The following is a 21262-nucleotide window of genomic DNA, read 5'->3' on the forward strand; positions in this document are numbered from 1 at the left end:
GTATACTATTTTTACAATACCCACTATTTTCAGAAAATGATTCATTTTTTTTTTACAATATATCCTTTTTTCTTAGAAAATTAACTTCTAGAAAGTCCGGGTTTCTATTTAATAAGTAAATTACAAACATTTATTTTAAATCACATGATATATTTTAAGACCCATTTGACTTGTCTTGAACCCATCATCTGTAGTGTTTTTCAATTCTTGTTTAACTTGAAAACTTTAATACCAATCACAAGATTGGTCTGTAGAACATAGAGTACCTTTTTGGTGTTTTCACAAAAAATAAATAACCTTAAACTGTGATCTTTGGGCTAAAATATTTTTGTGGGAGTATAGAAGGTAGCTCTGGTCAAACTCCTTTTAAAAGCATTAGCTCATGACATAGTGGGTTTCTGTACGGCTTTTCATACTTCCTGAGTTTTAGCTAAATCTTCCCTGATATTTTTAATTTTTATTTATTCTTTGACAATTTCATACAACATTTAATACATTTTGATCACATTAACTCCCATTACCTTTTAGTCTTCCTTCCCACACCATCTAGAGCTCTTCTTCCCAGCAAATCTACTTTCATGGCTTCATTCTCTATGATCCAATGTGTTTAATCGGGGTTCTTGGCATAAGCATGGGCATAGGCTCATTTACTGATGCACAGGCAACTTAACAGTATTGATATCATGACTGAAAAAAAAATGGCTGTCCCTCCTCTATGACCATTACTTGCCAATAGCCTAGAACTGGCTATGTAGACCAGGCTGGCTTGGAGCTCAAAGATCCTGCCTCTGCCTCGAGTGCTCGCTTAAAGGTTTGTGCTACCATGTCTAGCTCCAAATTGATTTTTAATCTAAGTTTAGTAGTATGGGATCATGTCCAGTTACCTTCACAAAAAGGAGAAAGTCTTCAGGACTCAATCCCACAGTTGCAGCATTGGTCATTGTACACACTTTCATGTCTACCATCCAGAAAAGCTGAATCCAAAATAAATTTAATATCTACATCATCACAGAAGATTTGCCAAAGGTGTGACACAGCCTTAACCAACTTTTGGTTTTTCTACCATGGCTATTTCATCAGCAAACTGTGGATTTCCACCCCTAACACCTGCTTGCCAAATCATCTATATTAATTTTTCTGTCATGAGAAACTGTCATCACCCAATAGCTTTTCTTTTTGTCTTTAAAAAATAAGTTCTTACTGTGTGTTCCTTTCATATGTTGACTCTGTGATACCATTTCTTCAACTGTAAACACCTTGGGGCACCTCATGACCTCAGTGCAAAGGGCCTGAGGGCTAAGCTTCTGTTCTAACACTGCTTGAAGTTTTGTGTCCACAATTCCTACACCACACAGGCTGCCTGAAGGATGCCCCAGTCATGGGCTCTTGACCAGGTTTACACCACTAAGCATGAATTCTGTCTTATATTCAGATACTTTGGGCCTCAGATTAAACCTGCCAGCCATTTGTTACCCAGTGTAGTCATGACACTATTTTACTAAATACATCTTGCTGGCAGGTTGGTAGTATAAAACACAGGTGTCATTGGTAAGCTTGATGATGACTTTTGACCTCCATTGGCCTGGGATAGCACCTTTTAGTACTGCCAACACTTGTCAGAAGTTAGGGTATTTTCAGGTTGGTTCCAACTTGTTTTCTCTGTTAACTTTGGTTAACAGTGCTGTCTTTAGTAGTAGAGTACAAATTTCCACTTCTGGTGGGTGTCAACAGCAATGCCAATGGCCTGTGGGAGCCTCTGGGACTGTACTGGCCAACAATTCACAAAATGGTATCACTCCTGGCACTGGGAATTTTTTTTAATAACCTGTGGCTTCTGGGAACAGGATTACCCACCCATGCATATTACCCATCTATGAAAAGGTTTCTTTGTTTTTGTTTGTTTGGTGTGGCTTAGATGTCACTTTTAGCTCTGGCTTGCTTGGAACTTGCTATATAGATCTGGCTGACCTCAAACTCACAGAGATCTGCCTGCCTCTGCCTCTCAGGTGCCATTGTTAAAGGTGTGGGCCACCACACCCAGCCTCATTTTTTAAAATTATGTTTTTTTCCAGTTTATGAAGTAGATCGGTTTCCACAAAGCTTTTCCATATCTTCTTAGTTTGGATTAAGCCTTCCTCTTACCCCCATCTTGGCTTAAACCTTTCCCCCCTCTGTATTCCTTCCCTACATTCTGATCATGTATGTTCTATCCCTTATCCTCCTAAAGATCTCTTCCCCTTCACCCTCGCTTGGGCCTTTCTGACTTCATGGCCTCTTTAGACACTCCAAATTAAACACACAAATATGAAAATTCAAAGCCAGGATCAGCATATGAGAGAGAACATGCATGCAGTGTCTGTCTTTCTAGGCCTGGATTACTCACTCAATGTATTTTCCAGTTCTATCCATTTCCTGCAAATTTTATTTTTTTATATTTGAATAATATTTCATCATATATATGTACAACATTTTCATTATCCATTTATCAGTTGATGGACATCTAGGTTGATTCTGTTTCTGAGCTATTGTAAATAAGCAGCATAAAATATGGATGAGCAAGCGTCTCTATAGTAGTACAGAGTCCTTGAGATATATGCCCAGGAGTGGTATAGATGTCATATGGTAGCTCTTTTTTTCCTTTTCACTTTTTGAGAACCCCCACACTGATTTCCATAGTGGCTGCACCAGTTTACACTCCCACCAGCAGTGCATAGGACTGCCCTCCCCGTCCTGGCCAGCATTTGCTGTCAGTTGTTTTATTAATGGTAGCCTTCCTAACTGTGGCATCCAGGACACTGCAGACGACTGCAGTGTACAGCAGGTATTGTAAGCATGTTGAGAATGTTTAGATTGTTGTACACATGGGTGGTTTTCTTTAAGAAAAAAACATTTTATTTAATTGCTACTAGGGCTAGAAAATTTCCATAAAAATTGTGCTAACATCCTCTTACTGATTATTTTGCTAATTTCTGTGACCAAATACCTTACAAGAAGCAGCTGATGGGAGGAAGGAGTCATTTTGGCTCAAGGCATTGCCCAGAGTGGTAGAATAGCAAAACAGCAGCATTGGCTTGATGCTGTGACTGAGGAGCTACTTGCTCACATGGTGGTGGACCAGGAGGCAGAAAGAGCGAGTCAGCGCTGTGCTCAGCTGGCTTTCTCCTTTCCCCCTGTGTTATTCAGTACAGGACTACTGCCACCTATGGGGGAGGGTCAGTCTTCCTCCTCATTAGTCTCCCCTGGAAATGCCCTCCCAGTCAGAAGTGTACCTCAGTGTCCTTGGTCAAGTGGACAAATAAAATTAGCTATTGCAAATCTCAAATGTATTAGTAAGTTTTAATGTGAAAGCCATGCTGCCTTGAGCCTGGGTATGTGCTTCCTATTTATTGCCACACGTTGTCCCACAAAAGCTAGTGCTATCCCTGCCTTAAAATCTACCCAATCTGTCTGTGGTCTGCATTTCACATGTATTATTCTGAGTCATCCTTGTTGCCTCTCTGGAACAACAATTTACCCAGAGTGACAGGGCTTTCAGCTGAGGGTGTATTCCCAAATCTGCAGAGTGCTTCTGCCGTTTGTAAACTTTGGGGGCTTTTATTCTGAAAAATGAACATTCTGTGCATGTAGTAAGGCTCTGTCTTGTTTTCATTTCTATGGAGTTGAAGTTACAGATGATGGTAAGCTGCCTCATGGGTGCTGAAAGCCCAACTCTAGTCCTCTGCTCCAGCTTTCAGCTGCTAGGCCACCTCTAGCTACTCTTCACCAATCTAGTTAAAAGTAGATTTTAAAAAATGGATTGGGGGGTATAATAGTGTTGCTAGGGAAATCAGGATCTCTTTCTTGTCTCATCAATAAAAGAATTGAAGAACTTACTCAGAAGGAAGCATGAAGACAATTTTATCAGGATTAAAAAAAAAAAGCAAAAACAAAGCAGCAGGGCAGTAGAGGGTTTGGAGAAGAGAGAAGCCTTATGTAGAGTTGCTATTATGTTCAGCAGTGGAGGCTCAGCAAGCAGCCCCACAGCAGATTATCAACTGAATGCAAGGATGAGGGATGCTTGAGAGAGAGAGAAAGAGAGAGAGAGAGAGAGAGAGAGAGAGAGAGAGAGAGAGAGAGAGAGAGGGAGGGAGACAGGAGAGAGAGAGGAAGCCCAGAGTACTGAAGAAAGCATGCCTAGGCATTTGGCCAGTGTCAGAAAGAACAAGATAAGAAGAAGGAAAGGAAAATATACACTTCTGAGTCAGGACTCAGACATGGGGCTGACTTAACAGGGCTACATGCACGTTTTCCGGGAGACTACACTGAGGCCAGGGATTCTAGGAAACAAAGGGATATTATGTCTTAAAGAGATAATTAACCCCACCCTACCCCATATCTTTAGCATGGCTTTAAGTGACTCATTCTTCCTAAGGTTATCCCTTGGCCAAGTAATTTGACCAGGTGATTGAAAGGCTCAGCTTAATTAAGGAAGTGATAGTTATACTTCATGGCTTCACCAAGGGCCAGAAGCAGATTCCATCCTTTTGACCAGGAACGGGCTTGTGAAAATTAAGTTTGGGAGGATGAGGCAAAGAAAGAGACCACCACTTCAATGGATGCGTTGCTCACCAAAGCAGAACTGCACAGGGGGGCAGGAAATGTAGTGGTAACTGTGTCTTCTCCCCATTGGCTGTGGTCCCCTCATGGTCTTTTTTGATTGGCTAGTCTTAAAAGAATCATTGGACATGAAGAGGGAAGGGGTCAGCCACTTTAATCTGAAAATGCATGGGGTCAGGGTAGGGTGATGGTGACTTTGTATAGACAAAGGTTTTATGAGGTGGTGGGGGAGAAACACATAAAAGTTACAAGGTTATAAAAAAGTTGAATTCCTTGTTTTAAGCACAAGCTTTATATTATTTGATAGAAAAGACTTGGTATTCAATGTTTCATAGAGGCCTCAGGACAATTGTAGGGGAGCATGTGGAGACCAGAGGTCCCCCTTGGGTATCGTACCCCAGGAGCCCTGTACTTTCGTTTTTTGTTTGTTTTTGTTTCGTTTTGAGATATTGTCTCTCGTGGCCTAGTGCATGTGAATCAGACTAGAATCAGGCTAGCTGACAAGCTGCAGGTACCTGACTGTCCCTGCCTCACCAGCACTGGGATTATAGGCACATGCCACCATGCCTAGCTTTTTTAATGTTAGTACTTCTGGGGATCAAACCTAGGTCCTCATACATAACACCAGAAGCTCTTTACTAAGTTATCTCCCCAGCCACTATGGTATATCTTCTTATTAGTCTGTTTTTTGGGTTTGGGATTTGCTTGCTTGCTCTGATACTCAAAACTAATTGAGGTAATGCCAAGGTGTATTTTGTAAACTTTTATTTGATTACAAAATGCAAGCAATAGGTTACCTTTTGTGTTTTAAGGAGTTAAAAGGTTGTCGTCCTTGTTAGGTCCAAAGCAAGCCCCGAGTATGGCAGTGCCGATGACAATGTCCTAAATGACAGTCTGGGCTCAGCTCAGCCTGGACTCTGACAGGGTAAACAAAACTCAGCATTCCTCAGCAGTGTTATGAAGTGGGTTTCTGTTTGTCACGAAAAGCTATTAGTTCTCTTACCCACCCACTACAGCAAACCATTTCTGGCAACAGGAATCTAGTTTCTAGTTTCTAATTATCCAGAACAAGCCTATCTCAGTTCAAAGTCCCCATTCTGGCTCCCAGGTTGTACTGGTCCATATCCCATGTCTCACTGCTCTTAATCCCCAAGCTGCCCTGGCTCAGGCATACCACCCCTCACTACCTTACCACCACCATCACCATAAAACTGACAAGGCTTTTCCACCACTTGCTGTTCTCTGCCTCCACCCCACCCCTATATGGCCACAGCAGTTTGATTACCAAATAAACTTTCTTTCTACCCACCCAGTGGTCTAGTTCTGGTGGTTTGACTGTCTTCTCTTACAAGCCTATCCTGGAAATACTTGGTTTCCTTTGAGGGTAGGCTTTGTGATGTTAATGTAGAAAGCCATTCTTCTTTTGTCCATGGTTGATTGTATGTTAAATATTCCATCTGTGGCCATCTCTCCATATGAGAAAATACATGCCATTGAACTGGCACCATGAGGACCTGTACCTGTCTCCTGAATGACAGAATCATGGTGGATTGGGGGTGCTGGGGGTGTGGGGGGGGTTGTGTATGTGTGTGGTATGTGTGTGGATGAGTGGGTGTGGGGGTAGTGGGAGTGATGTGTGGTAGTGGGGGTGGTGTGTGTATGCTATGGGGTGGTGGTGGTGGTGGTGGTGGTGGTGGTGTGTGTGTGTGTGTCTCCTGTGTCATTGATCCTCTAAGGATATTTGTCACTTTAACCACTATGCAAATTAATACAATGACAAGGACAATTAGTGTTTCAATGCTTGCTAATACCACCAATTTCTTTTGATTATTGAGTCAGTCTAGGGAGGTTCCACTGTGTGGGGGCTTGTACCAGGTACTGGGGATTTAGAATGAGGAAAAGCACACAGCCTGGGGTGTTCAGTGTACATAGTGTAAATGGAATGTGCAGATACACATAGAAGCAGTGCCCAAAGACATACAGAAGAAATGCAAATAACCTGTCCAAGGACTTGCTAACCAGATGATTTATTATCTATTTTACTAGATTAGCATTTGAGTTTCCTTAGGAGAAAGTTTCTTCTTAATTGATCTGTCATCACTTACAAGTGAAAAAAAATAAAAATAAAAGAATTTCATTTCAGTAGGATAACAGTGAAACATTATAAGCTACTTGCCAATTGTGGGAATTTTTTCACATTTTAGTGATGATACAAATAAACTAGGGGAATAATTTGCTTTTTTAGAATATCAGTATACAAATCAACCCTTTATCATGAGCTAAACTGAAATCAATAAATTGTTGCAGGTAGATGTCTGCTGTAGTTGAAGCCTGTGTTTATTTCATTTCCATTTTGGAAAAAAGTTTTTTCTTCCAAATAAAAGTATGCTAGCTATGACAATTTGCTTAAGCATTTTGTGTGAATTTTGTGATCTGTAAAATGAACAGACTGTTAGATTTAATACATGCTCAGTGCTAAACAATAAGACCTTAGTAAGCACCTTTTAAGGGTGCCTGCCCTTGCTGTTTTTTCTGCTGTTAGGAGTGTTTTCATATTATTAATGAGAACTTCCAGGAGTTACTAAAATACTCTTTGGTGATTTTGTTTCTTGAACAACATTGCAGACATGCATGTGAGTTACCACAAAATAGAACTATAATAGAAACATATTCCCAAAGCTGCAAAGAATTTTACAATCATTACCTCCCTGGTCCATTTTTCAGAAGTAGTCATTACCTAAAAGCATTGTGGAAAATGAACTGTCCTTTTTAAAAATTAAATATTAAAAAATAAAGGATCTGTGAATATAAACACATTTGTACCAAACTCAGCATGGTGTTGTTTTTATCTGATCACTCTATTACTAAAGATGAAGAATGAAGTAAGCATGCTCTATAGGTTAATTGTTATAAAATACAGGGGTGTCCAGTGCATTTTAGTAGAAGTTAATTTAATTTTTAACGTTAGCTCTATTCATGTACAGGTGTGTGGACATAACTAAGATAATGTGCAAATGTAAACATGTCTAGGTTGGACATTGCAAATTTGCACAGTATCTTCCAAACTGAATTCCAAGAAGTTCTATAGACTCTCATTTCAGGGGTGTTAACTTCCTGCCACCTCTCCCCAACACAATGCATACAAGCCCATGCAGAAACCCAGCTACTGTGTGCATCAGGTGCTCCTGACCTTCCCACAGGTGTGGTCTACAAAGCACTAGAGAAATACTAATGTAGGGCCTTCTTCCCCACCTGCCAGTGACCCCAACCTCCCATCTGTATCTTGGCTTGCTTGCTGTCTACTTAGATTCTATCAAAAGTTGCCACATGGAACTGTGCTGGAATGGGCTTCCCTGTGCACTGCAGTTGAGGTTGGTGACATCTGCCCATCAGTGTTCCTTCGAAATGCCCTTCGTTAACAGTGTTCTGGAGTTCAGCATCTGGAAAATGTCTGTGACAGTGTGCTTCTTCCCATGGTAACCTGAGCATGTTTTAGAACTCCTTTATTGGGGTGTAGTTCTTGTGCTATGCATTTTACCTACTTGAAACTTAGTTATTTTTAGTTTATTCCCAGAGTTGTGTGGTCATCATCACATTCTGTTTCAAAACATTTTCATCACAGGCTTCCTGGTAACCACTGTACTGCTAGCCACACTCCACCCCTGTATTGGGCCATCACTCATCTCCTTGCTGTTGCCTATCCTGAACGTTTCATATGCTCAGAATCACAGAATGTCTGGTCTTTTGCTTCTGACTTGTCTCACTGTTCTTGCATATTGTTCTCAAGGTTTCTCTATTTTGAATCCTATATCAACACTTTATTCTTTTTTTTAAATGGCAGAGTAACAGTCCATTATAGAAATACAACCTCATTTAATTAATTGGTTGATTTATAATTTGATTTTTTTTTTTTGAAACAGAATCTTACATTGTGACCCAGACTGGCCTTTAATTCACAGCAGTCCTCACACAGTGCTAGGATCAGACCTGAAGCATAAGCCACTGTGCCCTGTTCACCCTCATTTGTTCTTTGTTTTTGGAGACAGGGTCTCATTTTATAGCCCCTGGCTAGCCTGGAACTAGATATGTAGACCAGGTGGGTCTTAAACTCAACATAGATCTGCCTGCCTCTGCCTCTCCTGAGTTGAGATTAAAGGTATAACTACCATTCATGGCTCTACCTCATTTTATTTGTCCATCAGCTTGGACATTTGGATTGTTTACATTTAGGAGCTAGCATAAATAATGCTGCTATGAACTTTCACATGTAAATTATCATTTGACATTTTTTCATTTCTATAAGATGTATATGTATTAAAAGATTACTGGGTCATATGCTACCTTTTGTGGTCTTAACATTTTGAACAACTTCACACTCTCTCCCATACAGTGTCATAATTTTGCTTTCCTGCAAACAATTTAGGAGGTTCCACATTCTCTACATCCTCGCTAAATTTTGTTTATATTGTTGATATCAGTATGGTAGATATCTTAATGGGTGTGAATTGGTATCTCATTTTGGTATTATTTAGCATTCCCCAGATCATTAATATTGTTAAGCAAGTTTTCATGTGTTCATTGGTAATTTCTTTGGAGAAATGTCTATTCAGATATGTGACTACTTTTAAATTAAGTTTTTATCTATTATTATTAACTTAGAAGAGCTCTTTATATATTAGACAAAAGTCACTTTAGGAACATAATTTGATATTATTTTCTACCATCCACTGACCTATCATCTCACTGTATTACTAGTTAGTGTCTTTTGATACACAAAAGGTTATAACTTTGAATTATAAGTCACAAAGATTTCCTTCTAACAGGCCTACAGTTTAGCTCTGTGTGGCTTTTCTATTTACTTTTACTTTGTTTGTAGGTAGTCTTTCACTGTGTCTCAAAACTTCCCCCAAGATGACATATACAAATAATTTCATATTGTTATATTCTAATAATTGATATTTTAATGTTAAACTATCTTTGCACTCATTTGGTATATCCTATGTGATCATGGTATATAATTCCCTTTATACATTATTTGGTTTGCCAGCATTTTGTTAAGAATTTGTGTGTATATTTCTAAGGATTTGGGTTTGTAGTTTCCTTATAATTTGGCAATTGTGAGCTAGAAAATGTTTACCCTTTTGTCTGTTCAAAAGTTTGTGAGTGATTGATTTTAATTTTTCTGTTTGGTTAACATAACCAATGAAACCATCTTATGCTAGTCGTGTGTGTGTGTATGTGTGTGTGTGTGTGTGTGTGTGTGTGTGTGTGTGTGTGTGTGTGTTATATGTATATGGAGGAGCATGTGTATGAACATGTGTGTGTATTTACAGTCTGAATCACTTTATTTTTGTAAATTTGTTGAATTCTTTGTGTGTGTGCCCACCTAGCTTGTGGCCATACGTTTTGTTTTCGCATTCCCACTTCAGTGTTTAAATATTTTCTCTCTTCATTCTTGTTTGCTTTGGGGAGGGTCAGGTTAGCCATTTCTCAATATATCGTTTTAGCTTTTTATGCACCTGGCTTTAATTTGATTTTCTCTATTGTTTTTCTGCATTATATTTGATTAACTACAACTTCTATCATTTCCACTCTTTGACAAATTTTGATTTAGTTTTCTCTTTTCACCAACCACCTGAAGCTGAGAAGTTAGTGTATCGGTTTTATATTTTAATTCTATTTAATAGGTACATAAATGGTGATAATATCTCAATGAGCAGCACTTTTTCTACATCACTTAAATTTTGATGTGTTACCATCATTCATCTCATCAAAAGTACACTAGAGGAGGTTTTCCTCCTCCTCCTCCTTCTCCTCCTCCTCCTCCTCCTCCTCCTCCTCCTCCTCCTCCTGTTTAGGCATGAGAAATATTGGGAATAGGACCATGCACATGCTAGCAAGTACTCTATAACCTGGCCCTGAAAGTATTTTCTGATTTCCTTTGAAATTTTATTGCTTACTTATGAGGGTTTTGCTGAATTTCCATATATTTGTGAATTTCTGAAATTTCTTTGTCACTAGCTTCTTATTTCATTGCATTGTAGTAAGAGAATATACTTTTTGCTGTTTCAATTTTTGCATTTATTTTATGACCTAACACATCTTATCTCTCAGATGATGGCTCTGAGAAAAATGAATATTCTCTTGTTGAGAAAAATTTCCTGTAATTGTCTCTTTTGGCTCATGGTGTTGTGTATTTGGTGTTTTGTACTTTGTTTAGAATGTCACTTGCTTTCTTTTTTTCAGCTGATGAGTTAATCAGTCCTAAAGACATTGACCCTGTCCAGCGCTTTGTCCCACTCCAGAATCAACGTAATGTGAGCATGAGATACTCCAACCAGGTAAAGAGATGTTTTAATTCTTAATTTAGATTTATCCAAAGACATTTAAATACTCATTAGAGGGGCAATTTTATTTGAAATGTGTTTTTCTTGCTCCTTCTGTGGGAAAGATTTTTTTTTTTAAATTTAAGTGAATAAGGCTATTTGTTGATAAGGAAGTAGAATAAAGTGTCCTTCAAATAAACATTTCCAGATTTAGATGATTCCAGATATCCTGGATGGTTGTATGTGATTGCAGGAGAACAGACAACATGCTGTGGAAGGGAGTAGGAGGCCATGGAAGAGGGAGGGACCTGTGCTTGATGTCTCCTCCTGTGTCTCCCTGACAGCACTGTGGAACTGGAGAGAGGTGCTCTTAGCACACAGTGCCATATTCTGAGAAGGGATGGTTTTTAAATTCTTCTGTTTACCAGCTATAGATTTCGACTGTGTTGTGTCAACACCTCTAAAGTGTTTGCAGTATCAGCAAGATTGATGTTGACTTGAGCAAACCCTCAACTATTAAATGATACCAGTAATGAGGACTGTTAAAATGAAAATGTTGTAGGTTGTGGAAACTGCCTGAGGAGAAAGGAAATGAACCTGAGTGTGTGCCTGGGTTTCCAAGCAGTCAGCATGCATTTAATAAAAGTGGCATCAGCACTTGCAATTGATATGCTTACAAATCCAAATGCTTGTTTTAAAAGATGCACATGCACACACACGAATGAATGAATGTTAAGTTTTTTTAAAGAACATTAAAGCTCTGTGTTAATATGAAATAAGAAACTTTCAGTGGCCTATTATCCTTTGTAAGGTAAGGATTGGCCTTTATCTTATGCCAGTGTGTCATGCCAGTGTACAACCTGTACCATGTGAGGTATTCAGGTTTACTTAAGTGTAAAATGAAGAGTCTATCTAACTATATCATCCAGTGCCAGGACTCAGCCATTTTCAGAATGTGTGCATTCAGATTGTCATTTACACAGTATTTCATATGCTTGCCCTAGTTCTCTAGGGTGATAACTATATTAAGTCTTTTCTTAGATTGAGGCATAGGAGAAGACAGAACTACAAAGCATGTTATAGGTATGTGGCTAGCAAAATTACTCATTTTTTCATGCTTGACATATGTAAGGCAGGTTGTAGGCTCTCTGTGAATTATAGAACACAATATACTTGTAATTCTTTCTCTCCTACTCAAGGAAGTTTACCGGAGCACAGGACAATAAGAGTAAACTGTAGAGAGAGTTTACTGCTAACTATTTATATCAGAATTATCTTCTAATATTACTAGATGGCGATGCATGGCTAGCCTTCTAGATGCAGCCACTTCTTAGCTAGGAGAAGTTCTCTGGGGTGAAGACTGGGGTTCCTATCCTGCAGCATGAACAGAGCGTATCTGTGTAGCACTAAATCAAGTTTCTGAGAGGAAGGGTGAGGTTCCCCAACAGAAAACTGCTGGGAACTAGGATTGTCCTCTCTGTCAACAGCCTGGCTGTAAAATAAGGTTCTCTTGTGCTGCTTCGTAACTATATTAAACATGCTTTACATGCCTATAGCCATTGCTAGGGCTGAGTACATGAGATATAGAGGTCAGATATAGCACCAAATATGGAGCCCTCTCTTTGTAGAACTGTTTGTTTTGTGGCTAGGTTGTGACTGGCCATGTTGGAATCTGTGAGTAAAGGGTCTCTTGGGATTGACCAAGTGCTTTAAGCTCTGCCAGATGTAAGAGCAAATAGAGTAGTGAGATACAGATGATGCCTAAAAGGAGAAATCTTCTATCTAAGGAAGGTGATTCAGGAGGTCTCAGCTCTACTTTTGGCCGTCACAAGTCACTAGAGGCCACAGAACTTGGAAACTTACTAGACATGCAGAGAAAGCTTACTGAATAAGACCATGAAAGGGACAATGCCTTGGGCACATTCTGTGGAAACCAAGCTGAGCATCTTTTCCTGTGGAGCCACAGAGATGTGCTTAGTAAGCCAGCCATGTACAGCAGTGCCACACAAGGATCCTCAAGCATGCTTGCCCATGACTCCTACTGAATGTCAGTCATGCACGCATGCACTGGTGCACTGTGAGCCAAGGCTTCAGTGCAGGTAAACACTCCTCCCTTCTTCTATAAGTCTTGTACATTTTCACAGAAATTTTTCATTGTGAATAAACTTTGATTGAAATTACAATGTTAAGAACTTGTCATAGAGTATGTTCTTGCTGTACTGTATTGCTGTTTTCAGTATTCTTCACCGTTTTGTTCCAAGTCTTCTGTTGTTCTGCTAGTTCATTCTTACTATTCCTGACAAAGGTTTCTTGATACTTTTTAAACTTTTTTATTGTCAAAATACTTTTAAATGTAAATAGTCAAAATTTTTAGCTATGAATTGAATAAAAAATTAACTCTTTAATTTGAAAGAAATACACAGCCCCAGGAAATTTTAGAGAAAGTTCCCAGGAATCTTTCCTCAACCCTCCCACAAGAAATGACGGAGAACACAGAGTTCCCCGGAACCTCCCCTCAACTTGCTGCGGTGCTAGCAGCCTGCGTCCTGTTATTAAACAGCATGAAAAACAGAAGGCTGGCGTTGGTGCAAGCTTTGGTTTTACCGGGGTCTGCTGCATCACGTGAACTGGCTGTCACGGCACTGCCACCGTGTCACCACAGACTTCCATCCTACAACCACGCTCGCTTCTTTTCCACAGGGTTAGCCCCAGGTGACCGCCAGTGTGCTCTCTCTTATGATTTAGAATCTTTTTCACTTCAAGAATGTTAAATAGTTGAATATAGCTAGCTTCTTGAAGACTGTCTTTTCTCACTAAAGGTATAACTTAACGCTCCTGTAAGACCAGCCAGTTGTTAAATGTTTACTCCTTTTCATGGCTGAGTTGTACCCCACGAGATGATTGTACCATAGTTCGTTTGACCACTGCCTTGTAAAGGACATGCTGTGAAGATTTAACCGTTTCCCTTCTGGTCATTGAACAAGTCCGATTATTAAACTCTCTATTTAACTACAAATCTGATTAAAGAAATGCATTTACGTGAAAGACGCTGCACTGTGCTGGCCCCACCTTCTACCTTCTCATTGTTCCTTTTTTCTGCTGTTTCAAGAACTTCCTTCCGTTATCTATGGATAACATAAAGCAGCCAGCTTCATGCTTTTCATTTGTCAGAGGACATTGTTATGATGCCTTTGGTCCAGAAGTGTAGGCTGTGTTTGTTTGCTTGAGTATAGGACTCCTGGTTGATGGGGTCCACAGTTTCAAATTTGTGTGAACCCTTGTCTGTGTGCTCAGTCTCCTTGTGTCGTTAGGCCCAACTGATGGATGAATACCTTCTTTGTGGCGCTCGACTTCCTGGAGCAAGGGTTGAATAGGTTGGCGACTCTGAGGCCACTGTGGGTGCTTTGAACTACCCTCAGACATCAAGTAGTGCAGAACTGTGGGGGGCAACTGATGCCTCAGTTGAGAAGCTGGGCCTGCACTCTGTACGGTGGGCTCTGTTGTACTCCCATGTCCTGTTCCTAGAGTGAGAAAGATTGCTTTCTTTTGTTCTCTTGCCTGTGTCTATCTGTCGCTTTAGGCTACCAGCCTCTCCAGGCCTGAGCTGGAGTGTAGGGTCTCAGAACCCCACTTTGCTGCCATTATTCAGACTCTGAGATGTCTGGCCTTCCAGCCTGCTGCCTTACCTGTTCTCAGAGTCTTTAGAACCATTTGTCTAGGGCACCTTGTTCCTCCTACCAGGAGTTTTTAAATGGATAATTTATGTCTTCTAATGAATAAAGAAGGGTTTTGTGTCCCTTGACCTTTCTTCAAAATTATTTTTCAAAACACTAATAATATCATTTTAAAGTATTTTCAACAGCTTTATGTATTATTTGTACTTCATACACCTCACTAATTTAAAGTGTGCAATAAATGGTTTTTGCACCATACTTGCTAAAATCAATTTTACTTTTTTATTGCTCCAAAAAGAAACCCCAAGTCATTCTCCCATCTCAGTGCTTTCCCCTCTCTGCCCTCAACAATTTTGTTTGTATGGTTTTGCCTTATTTGTATAATCTGTAGTATTTCATGGCATTTTTCTCAGCATAACATTTTTAAGATTTATACCTGTGACAGCACTTAATAGCACTTCATTCCTTTTATTGTAGAGCAATATGCCATTTTAGGTATATGGTATATATTGTCTATGAACATGTGAGTTGTTTTTGAGTTTTGGCCAGTCTCCAAATGCAGTCACCGTGTTTCACGTGTCTTCATTTTTCTTGGGTATATATCTAAGAATGAAATTGCTGGATCATATGCTCCCCAGGTGAACTCTTTGGGAATTGCCAGACTTCCATGTCTCTACACTATTTTGCATTTCTTCTAGTGTACAAGAAAGGTTTCCATTTTTCTGCATCTGTACGAATAATTATTTCCTAGACTTTAGGGCAGTGTGGTGGTGAACTTGTGTCTAAATGTTTTGATTCACATTCCCCCAGTTACAAAAATTAATCATATTTTCATGTGTTTGCTGGCAATTGAGTGACAAAAACTCTTTATGTGTTCTCGATGGTTCCTTTATGTAACTGCAAGCATTTTCTCCCATTTGGTAAACTATCATTCCACTTTCGTATTGGCATTCAAAGCACCTACATTCTAAATTTTGAAGAAACCTAGTTTTTCTTCAGCTACTTTTGCTTTTAGTGTCAGGTCTAAAGCCATTGCCTAGTCCAAAATTACAAACCTGTGGCTTATGCCTGCCTTTTCTTCCAGTAATTCTGAAGTAATTAGCCCTTAAATGTAGGTGTGTTGTCCATTTTTTCTTTGTTTTTGTCTCTGGTGTGAGGTGGGAGTCGAGCTCCTTTCTCTGCATGTCTAATCTCCAGTTGTCGTCATGTGCTGAATCTTAACAGTCATTTCTAACACACGTTTCTACGTGAAAAAAATATATACAGTGTTCATGATTTTAACCATTCATAAAGCAAACAATATGTTGGTTTTAAATATGTTGACAATACTTTATAGCCATCACCACTGTCCATATAAAAACTTTTCAATAATCTCCATCTCCAACAAAAATGAAACCCATTTAATGACTGCTCCCTCCTTCCTCCACCCCTGGTAAACCCTGGCACACTTTCTGTCTCTGAATTTGCCTGTTATAGGCAAATAATAGAGGCAGAATCACACGTAGTCATTCTTCTGTTTCTTGATCATTTCACTAAGCATAATTTTCAGAATGATTTTGTACTTTTCGTTAATGTGGTGTTCCTGTCTCTTTCTGGTAGTTATTTTGCTTTGTGCCTGGAGTGATTCATTATCTGATTGTTTATAGTACAATAAATGTGCTGATTATTTTCAGACATTAAGTAGTTTCCTCCCCCAATAAGAAGTATTGAGTATAATTAGGAGGTTTTTCCTGGTTAGCCTCATTTGTGAGCCAAGTGTCTGCTAGGAAGCAATCCAGACCCACATCACTCTGCCCTTGACAAATGCTGGAATATGAAGGATGCTCTTTGTTGGAGTTTCTAGCTGGACTGGAGGCAGTATACACTTGTTTGTTTAATGTTGTTTTTTTTAATTAATTTATTTTTATTTTATGAGTATTGGTGTTTTGCCTGTGTGTATGTCTGTGTGAGGGTGTCAGATACCCTGGAGCTGGAGTTACAGACAGTTGTGACCTGCCATGTGGGTGCTGGGAATTGAACCCGGGTCCTTTGGAAGAGCAGTCAGTGCTCTTAACTGTTAACTCAGCTCTCTTGCCCCTCTGTTGGTTTAATGCAATGGAGGAAATCCTTCCAGCACTTGTGTCACTGTCTTCTATGGTCTAGGTTTTCAGTAAACTTTGAGCAGTTTTTGTGAAGGTAGTTTATGGAGTGTTAAGGAGCAGTCACACAGCCAGAAGGCCGTTTGTGCAGAAAGTTGAGTTTGTTGCCTTGCAAAAAAAGTTATATGGCCTCATAATTTAGTATACAAATTATATAACACTTCTCCAGTGGAATGTACAACTCTTCCCCTCTTAGAGTCTTCTGTCAAGTCTGTTCAGTTTTAAAAGGTTTAGTAATCTTGGATGATTTGGGAACATTTGCATATGACTCAATTTTATTTGGATTGGTTCATCAATATGGCCTCAAATAGTTAACCAGTTTTTAGACATAATTTCTTCTTCCAAGAAACAAAACAAAACTAATTCTAATAGCTTGGCAAGAAATAAGGTGTTCCAGTGGGACCAAAAAGCTAAATTTATTTACCTATATGTGTAGGAGCAAAGATTAATAGAGCATAGAAATTCTTACAATTATCATAATAAAATAGACTAAAAATAGTCAAGGCATCCATAATGTTTCTGAAAACCCAGGCTGGCTAGGCCACAGCCATGCAAGGGTTAGCCTCAGGTAATTCTGTGTATTCTCAAAGGAAATGTGACTCTTTTATCAATACTATTTGTACTAGAGCCTATTAAAAAGCTAAATACCTTGATTAAAAACTTCAGAACTAAGAAAGTTGAATTGCATGTTTAAAGAGAGTTTCTAATAACATCATTCTAATTAACCTACTGAACTTACTAAAACTAAGTCTCCATAATAAGCATGATATATAATAAAATCATCTGTAAGATGGAGATTTCCTTTAGTCATGGATGAAATATAAAAATGGAAATAGATCCAACTAAGGAAGTAAGATTTGTGGTCTAAAATAAAGATACACAGTGAGCAGTGCGGCCTGGCACTGTTTTAATGGTCATTGCTGACATCTTACTCTGGGGAACAAAAACGGTGAATGTCCTCATGAATACATGTATTAGCTTTACCTGGAACTTTCCTCTCCCTCCTTTACTTTTGCCTTGTCTTTCTTTCCTTTCTCATGTAGCTCAGGCTGCCCAACACTGGTTATGTAGCAGGAGATGACTTTGAACTCTTCTTCCTCCTGCCTCTCTCCCAGATTCCTAAATGCTGCAACTATTGGCATGTGGCACCAAGCCCTGCTTTCTATTTACTTTTTTAACATAATATTTTTATTGTTTATTTGGGAATTTCACATAATGCACCCCATCAGCCTTACTTCCCAGTCCTCCTAGGTCCACCCCCCAACCTTGCACCCTTCCCCCAAAAAGATTTTTTTTTTTAGAAAGTCCAGTTTGTATTGTTCCATATAGTCACTGCAGCAGGTCAAACTCTCCATTGATCATCCCCTTAAAGAAAATTGAGTCCTCCCCCACCCACCCCACTGTTCAGTTAGAAGCATGGCTTCCACCTCATCTCCCCACCACCCTCCATTCCAAACCCCTCCCTTCTCAGAAAGCCTGTCAAGCAGTGGCTCCTCCCCCGGAAATGCTCAAGACCACACCTACAAGGTATTTAAAGTCTGGTCCCTTGACTTGCCTCCTCCCTCCCCTGCTTCACTTTGGGGAACTTGAGAGTCACCCAAGAGTGCATGGCTCATTAAACCTGGACTTTTACTTGGACTTGATCTGGCTTATTGTGCTGGCTGAGAAACCTACAACTGGGGATTCAGAAATGCTTTTTACTCGCCGGTGGCCATCTATGTCAGAGAGCTACACTTGAGCATCCTTATCACAATTCTTAAGAGTTCTCTTTGATGGCTTCCTGTCTAGGTTGTTACTTTTGAGGGGGTGGTAATCACAGAACCCTTCTCTTTCTCAACTGTGAGTCTGGAGTCGTTACCACTTCAGAAGAAGCTTCCTTGTCATTTATAGTTGGCAGGAACAGGAATTATGGACTTCCACATAGTATCTGGCAACAGTACAGACTATGGACATCAACATGGCCTCCAGCATCAGCACATGCTGTGGACTTTAGGCACAGGGAAGTCACATCTACATGCCCCCCCCCCCCCCCCCCCCCCCCCCCCCCCCCCCCGTGGCATCCAAGCCCACACACATAAACATGGCCTTAGGCATCAGGACGTGCCACAGACATCACATGGTTTCAGGTGACAGCTAAACCATGGACATCTTCATGGCCTTCTTCGGTAGTTACACAAGCTATGGACATCAACACAGCCCCCAGCTACAGTGGGACCTTGTCCCCACTTCCTCCCCACAGCAGCACAGACACAGACATCTGCATAGCCTTCGCTGGTAACATGGGCCATGGACAGACACTGCCCCAGGACTGCAAACCCAGACATGGATCCCGGCATCAGCATGGACCACAGACATCAACATGGCTTCAGGTGGCAGTGCAGGCTAAGCTCACTAACATGTCCTGCAGGCTGTATCTTAGGCCTCGGACTTCGACATGGTTCAGCCTCCCTCCACTGCATAGGCACTGCTCCATTCCGCCATCCTTCTCACCCTTCCACCGCAAATTCGTTCATCGCAGTGGCATTGGAAACTGCAGGGCCTCACTCGGTATATTTTTTGCCCACACAGCTCTACATGCAAATAGTTATTGCTACGAGTCATTGGTCTGGCTCAAGGTCTCTGGTCTCTGAAGTGCCATAAATCCTGGACCATGGCTGAGACGTCTTTGATCACAGCCATGCTTCAAGTTTTCATCTTCTGTGGCAATGATGTGCCCCTGGGTCTGGTTCTACAGCACACTGGCCTCTCCTTGCGGTACAGCAGCTAATAGATGGAGTAAGTGTTGGGGTTGACCAACTCGAAGCACTGGATCTGGGCCCAGATAGCAGCTAAGTTGGTCAGGCTGCGCCCATGCAGCAGGCCCTTCCCAGAAGACACCCTGTGAGGTGGATTTTCTGTTTACTTTATTTAATTATACACATTATGTATGGAGTCCAGAGAATAGGGAGCATCTGCTTCCCTGAGCAGTGACTTTTCTTATGAGGCTATTGGGATTCAAGGTGTTTGGGCCACTATTTTGGAGAATAAAATTTATTTCTGAGTTCTTTTCTTTTGAGCTGAGGATCAAACCCAGGGCCTTGTGCTTGCTAGGCAAGCACTCTACCACTGAGCTAAATCGCCAACTATTTCTGAGTGCTTTGAGCCAGTATTTCTTCATTGTAGCATAGTCATGGTGGAGCAGATATTGTGTGCTGAGAGATACTTGAGAGAATTCCATTTCTCATACTGTGCTGCCCGACTCTCAATCCAAGAGGTGGATTAGCACATTTAAAATGACAAGGAAAGGGAGCAGATCTGTTCTGATGATCTTCTGAAAAAGGTTAGTGCTCAGAGAATGTGTTTTAATCATATGAGCTTTTTTTTCCAAGTTTTAAATGCATGATTTGGAGGGGGGGGGGGTCAGTAACATACTTAACTATATCACAGACATATTTACATAGGTCTAACCTAAAAATACATACTTGCTGTTTTTCATATTCATAATGCAGGAGAGGGATTGTTTCTGCTTTGTTTCCTTAAAATATAAATACATAAAATTCTGTATGAGGCCAAGCATGGAGGTACATGCCTTTAATCACAGCAGAGACAGAGACGGGCAGAGCTCAGTGAGTTCAAAGCAACTCTAGTCTACTTATCAAGTTCCAGGCCAGCTAGGGATACACAGTAAGACCTTGTGTGGTGAGGCAGTATTATAAAAATATCTCTTCCTTTCTAAGAGACTGGAACTTTTACTTGACATCAAAGCCAGAACTAATAATACATCTTGGGATCACTTAAGATTTAAGGCTGAGATCCTACTATATACTAAACGTGGTTTTTGTTTTGTTTTGTTTGCTTGTTTGAGGTAGGACCTCTCTCTATATAGCCCTGACTGTCCTGGAACTCACTATGTAGACTAAGCTGGCCTCAAACTGACAGAGATCCACTGCCTCTGCCTCCTGAGTGCTGGGATTAAAGGTGTATGCCACCATGCTCAGCCTCAACCTATTTGTTTAATTTGCCTTAAGAGAACAGTGTAGGCCCAGGAACTCCCATCTGGACCAGAGGTGAGTGCCTGGGTTATAGTCAGAGAGGCAACTGCGCCTGGGACCCACCGCTGGACACAGGCCACTCCAGGAGGACCTGACCAACTTGGCCCCAGTTTCCTGCCAATTGGCGAGCCCTGCGGGAAGGCTCCCCTTTTCCAAGACTGCAGGCAGACACTGCAGTCTCCACACCCTGCCCCCACACCCATCTGCCGGAGACCCCAGCCACTTCCTGAGAATCAGAGACCAGCCCCAAGCTTCCATCCTGCCCTGGAACTCCCATCTGGAGCAGAGACCAGAGGAGCTCCCATCTGGTCAAAATAAGGAGACATCAGGGACTCCCCAAGACTCAGAGTCCATCCCCCCAGCTCCTATCCGGCCAGCACTCTCATCTGGAGCAGCGCTCCCATCTGGCCCAGAGCTTCCATCTGGACCAGAGAGAGGCTCCCTAAATCTGTCAACTCTCTCTGGACCAAGTACACTGATAAGACCAAGAACGAACC

The 21262-nt window shown here is 40.7% G+C and overlaps 1 protein-coding gene and 1 pseudogene across 1 annotated transcript in view; one reads left to right on the plus strand and one right to left on the minus strand.

Annotated features, from left to right (window-relative positions):
• Phkb (phosphorylase kinase regulatory subunit beta) overlaps positions 1–21262 on the plus strand; it is a 209129-nt gene that overhangs the window by 119976 nt on the left and 67891 nt on the right. The window contains exon 15 of the mRNA XM_036187637.1: positions 10843–10937. Coding sequence (XP_036043530.1) covers positions 10843–10937 — 95 coding nt within the window. The remainder of the gene's footprint in view (positions 1–10842; positions 10938–21262) is intronic.
• LOC118583809 lies at positions 846–3018 on the minus strand (annotated as a pseudogene).

Source organism: Onychomys torridus, chromosome 5 (genome assembly GCF_903995425.1).
Source record: "Onychomys torridus chromosome 5, mOncTor1.1, whole genome shotgun sequence".
Lineage (NCBI taxonomy): Eukaryota > Metazoa > Chordata > Mammalia > Rodentia > Cricetidae > Onychomys > Onychomys torridus.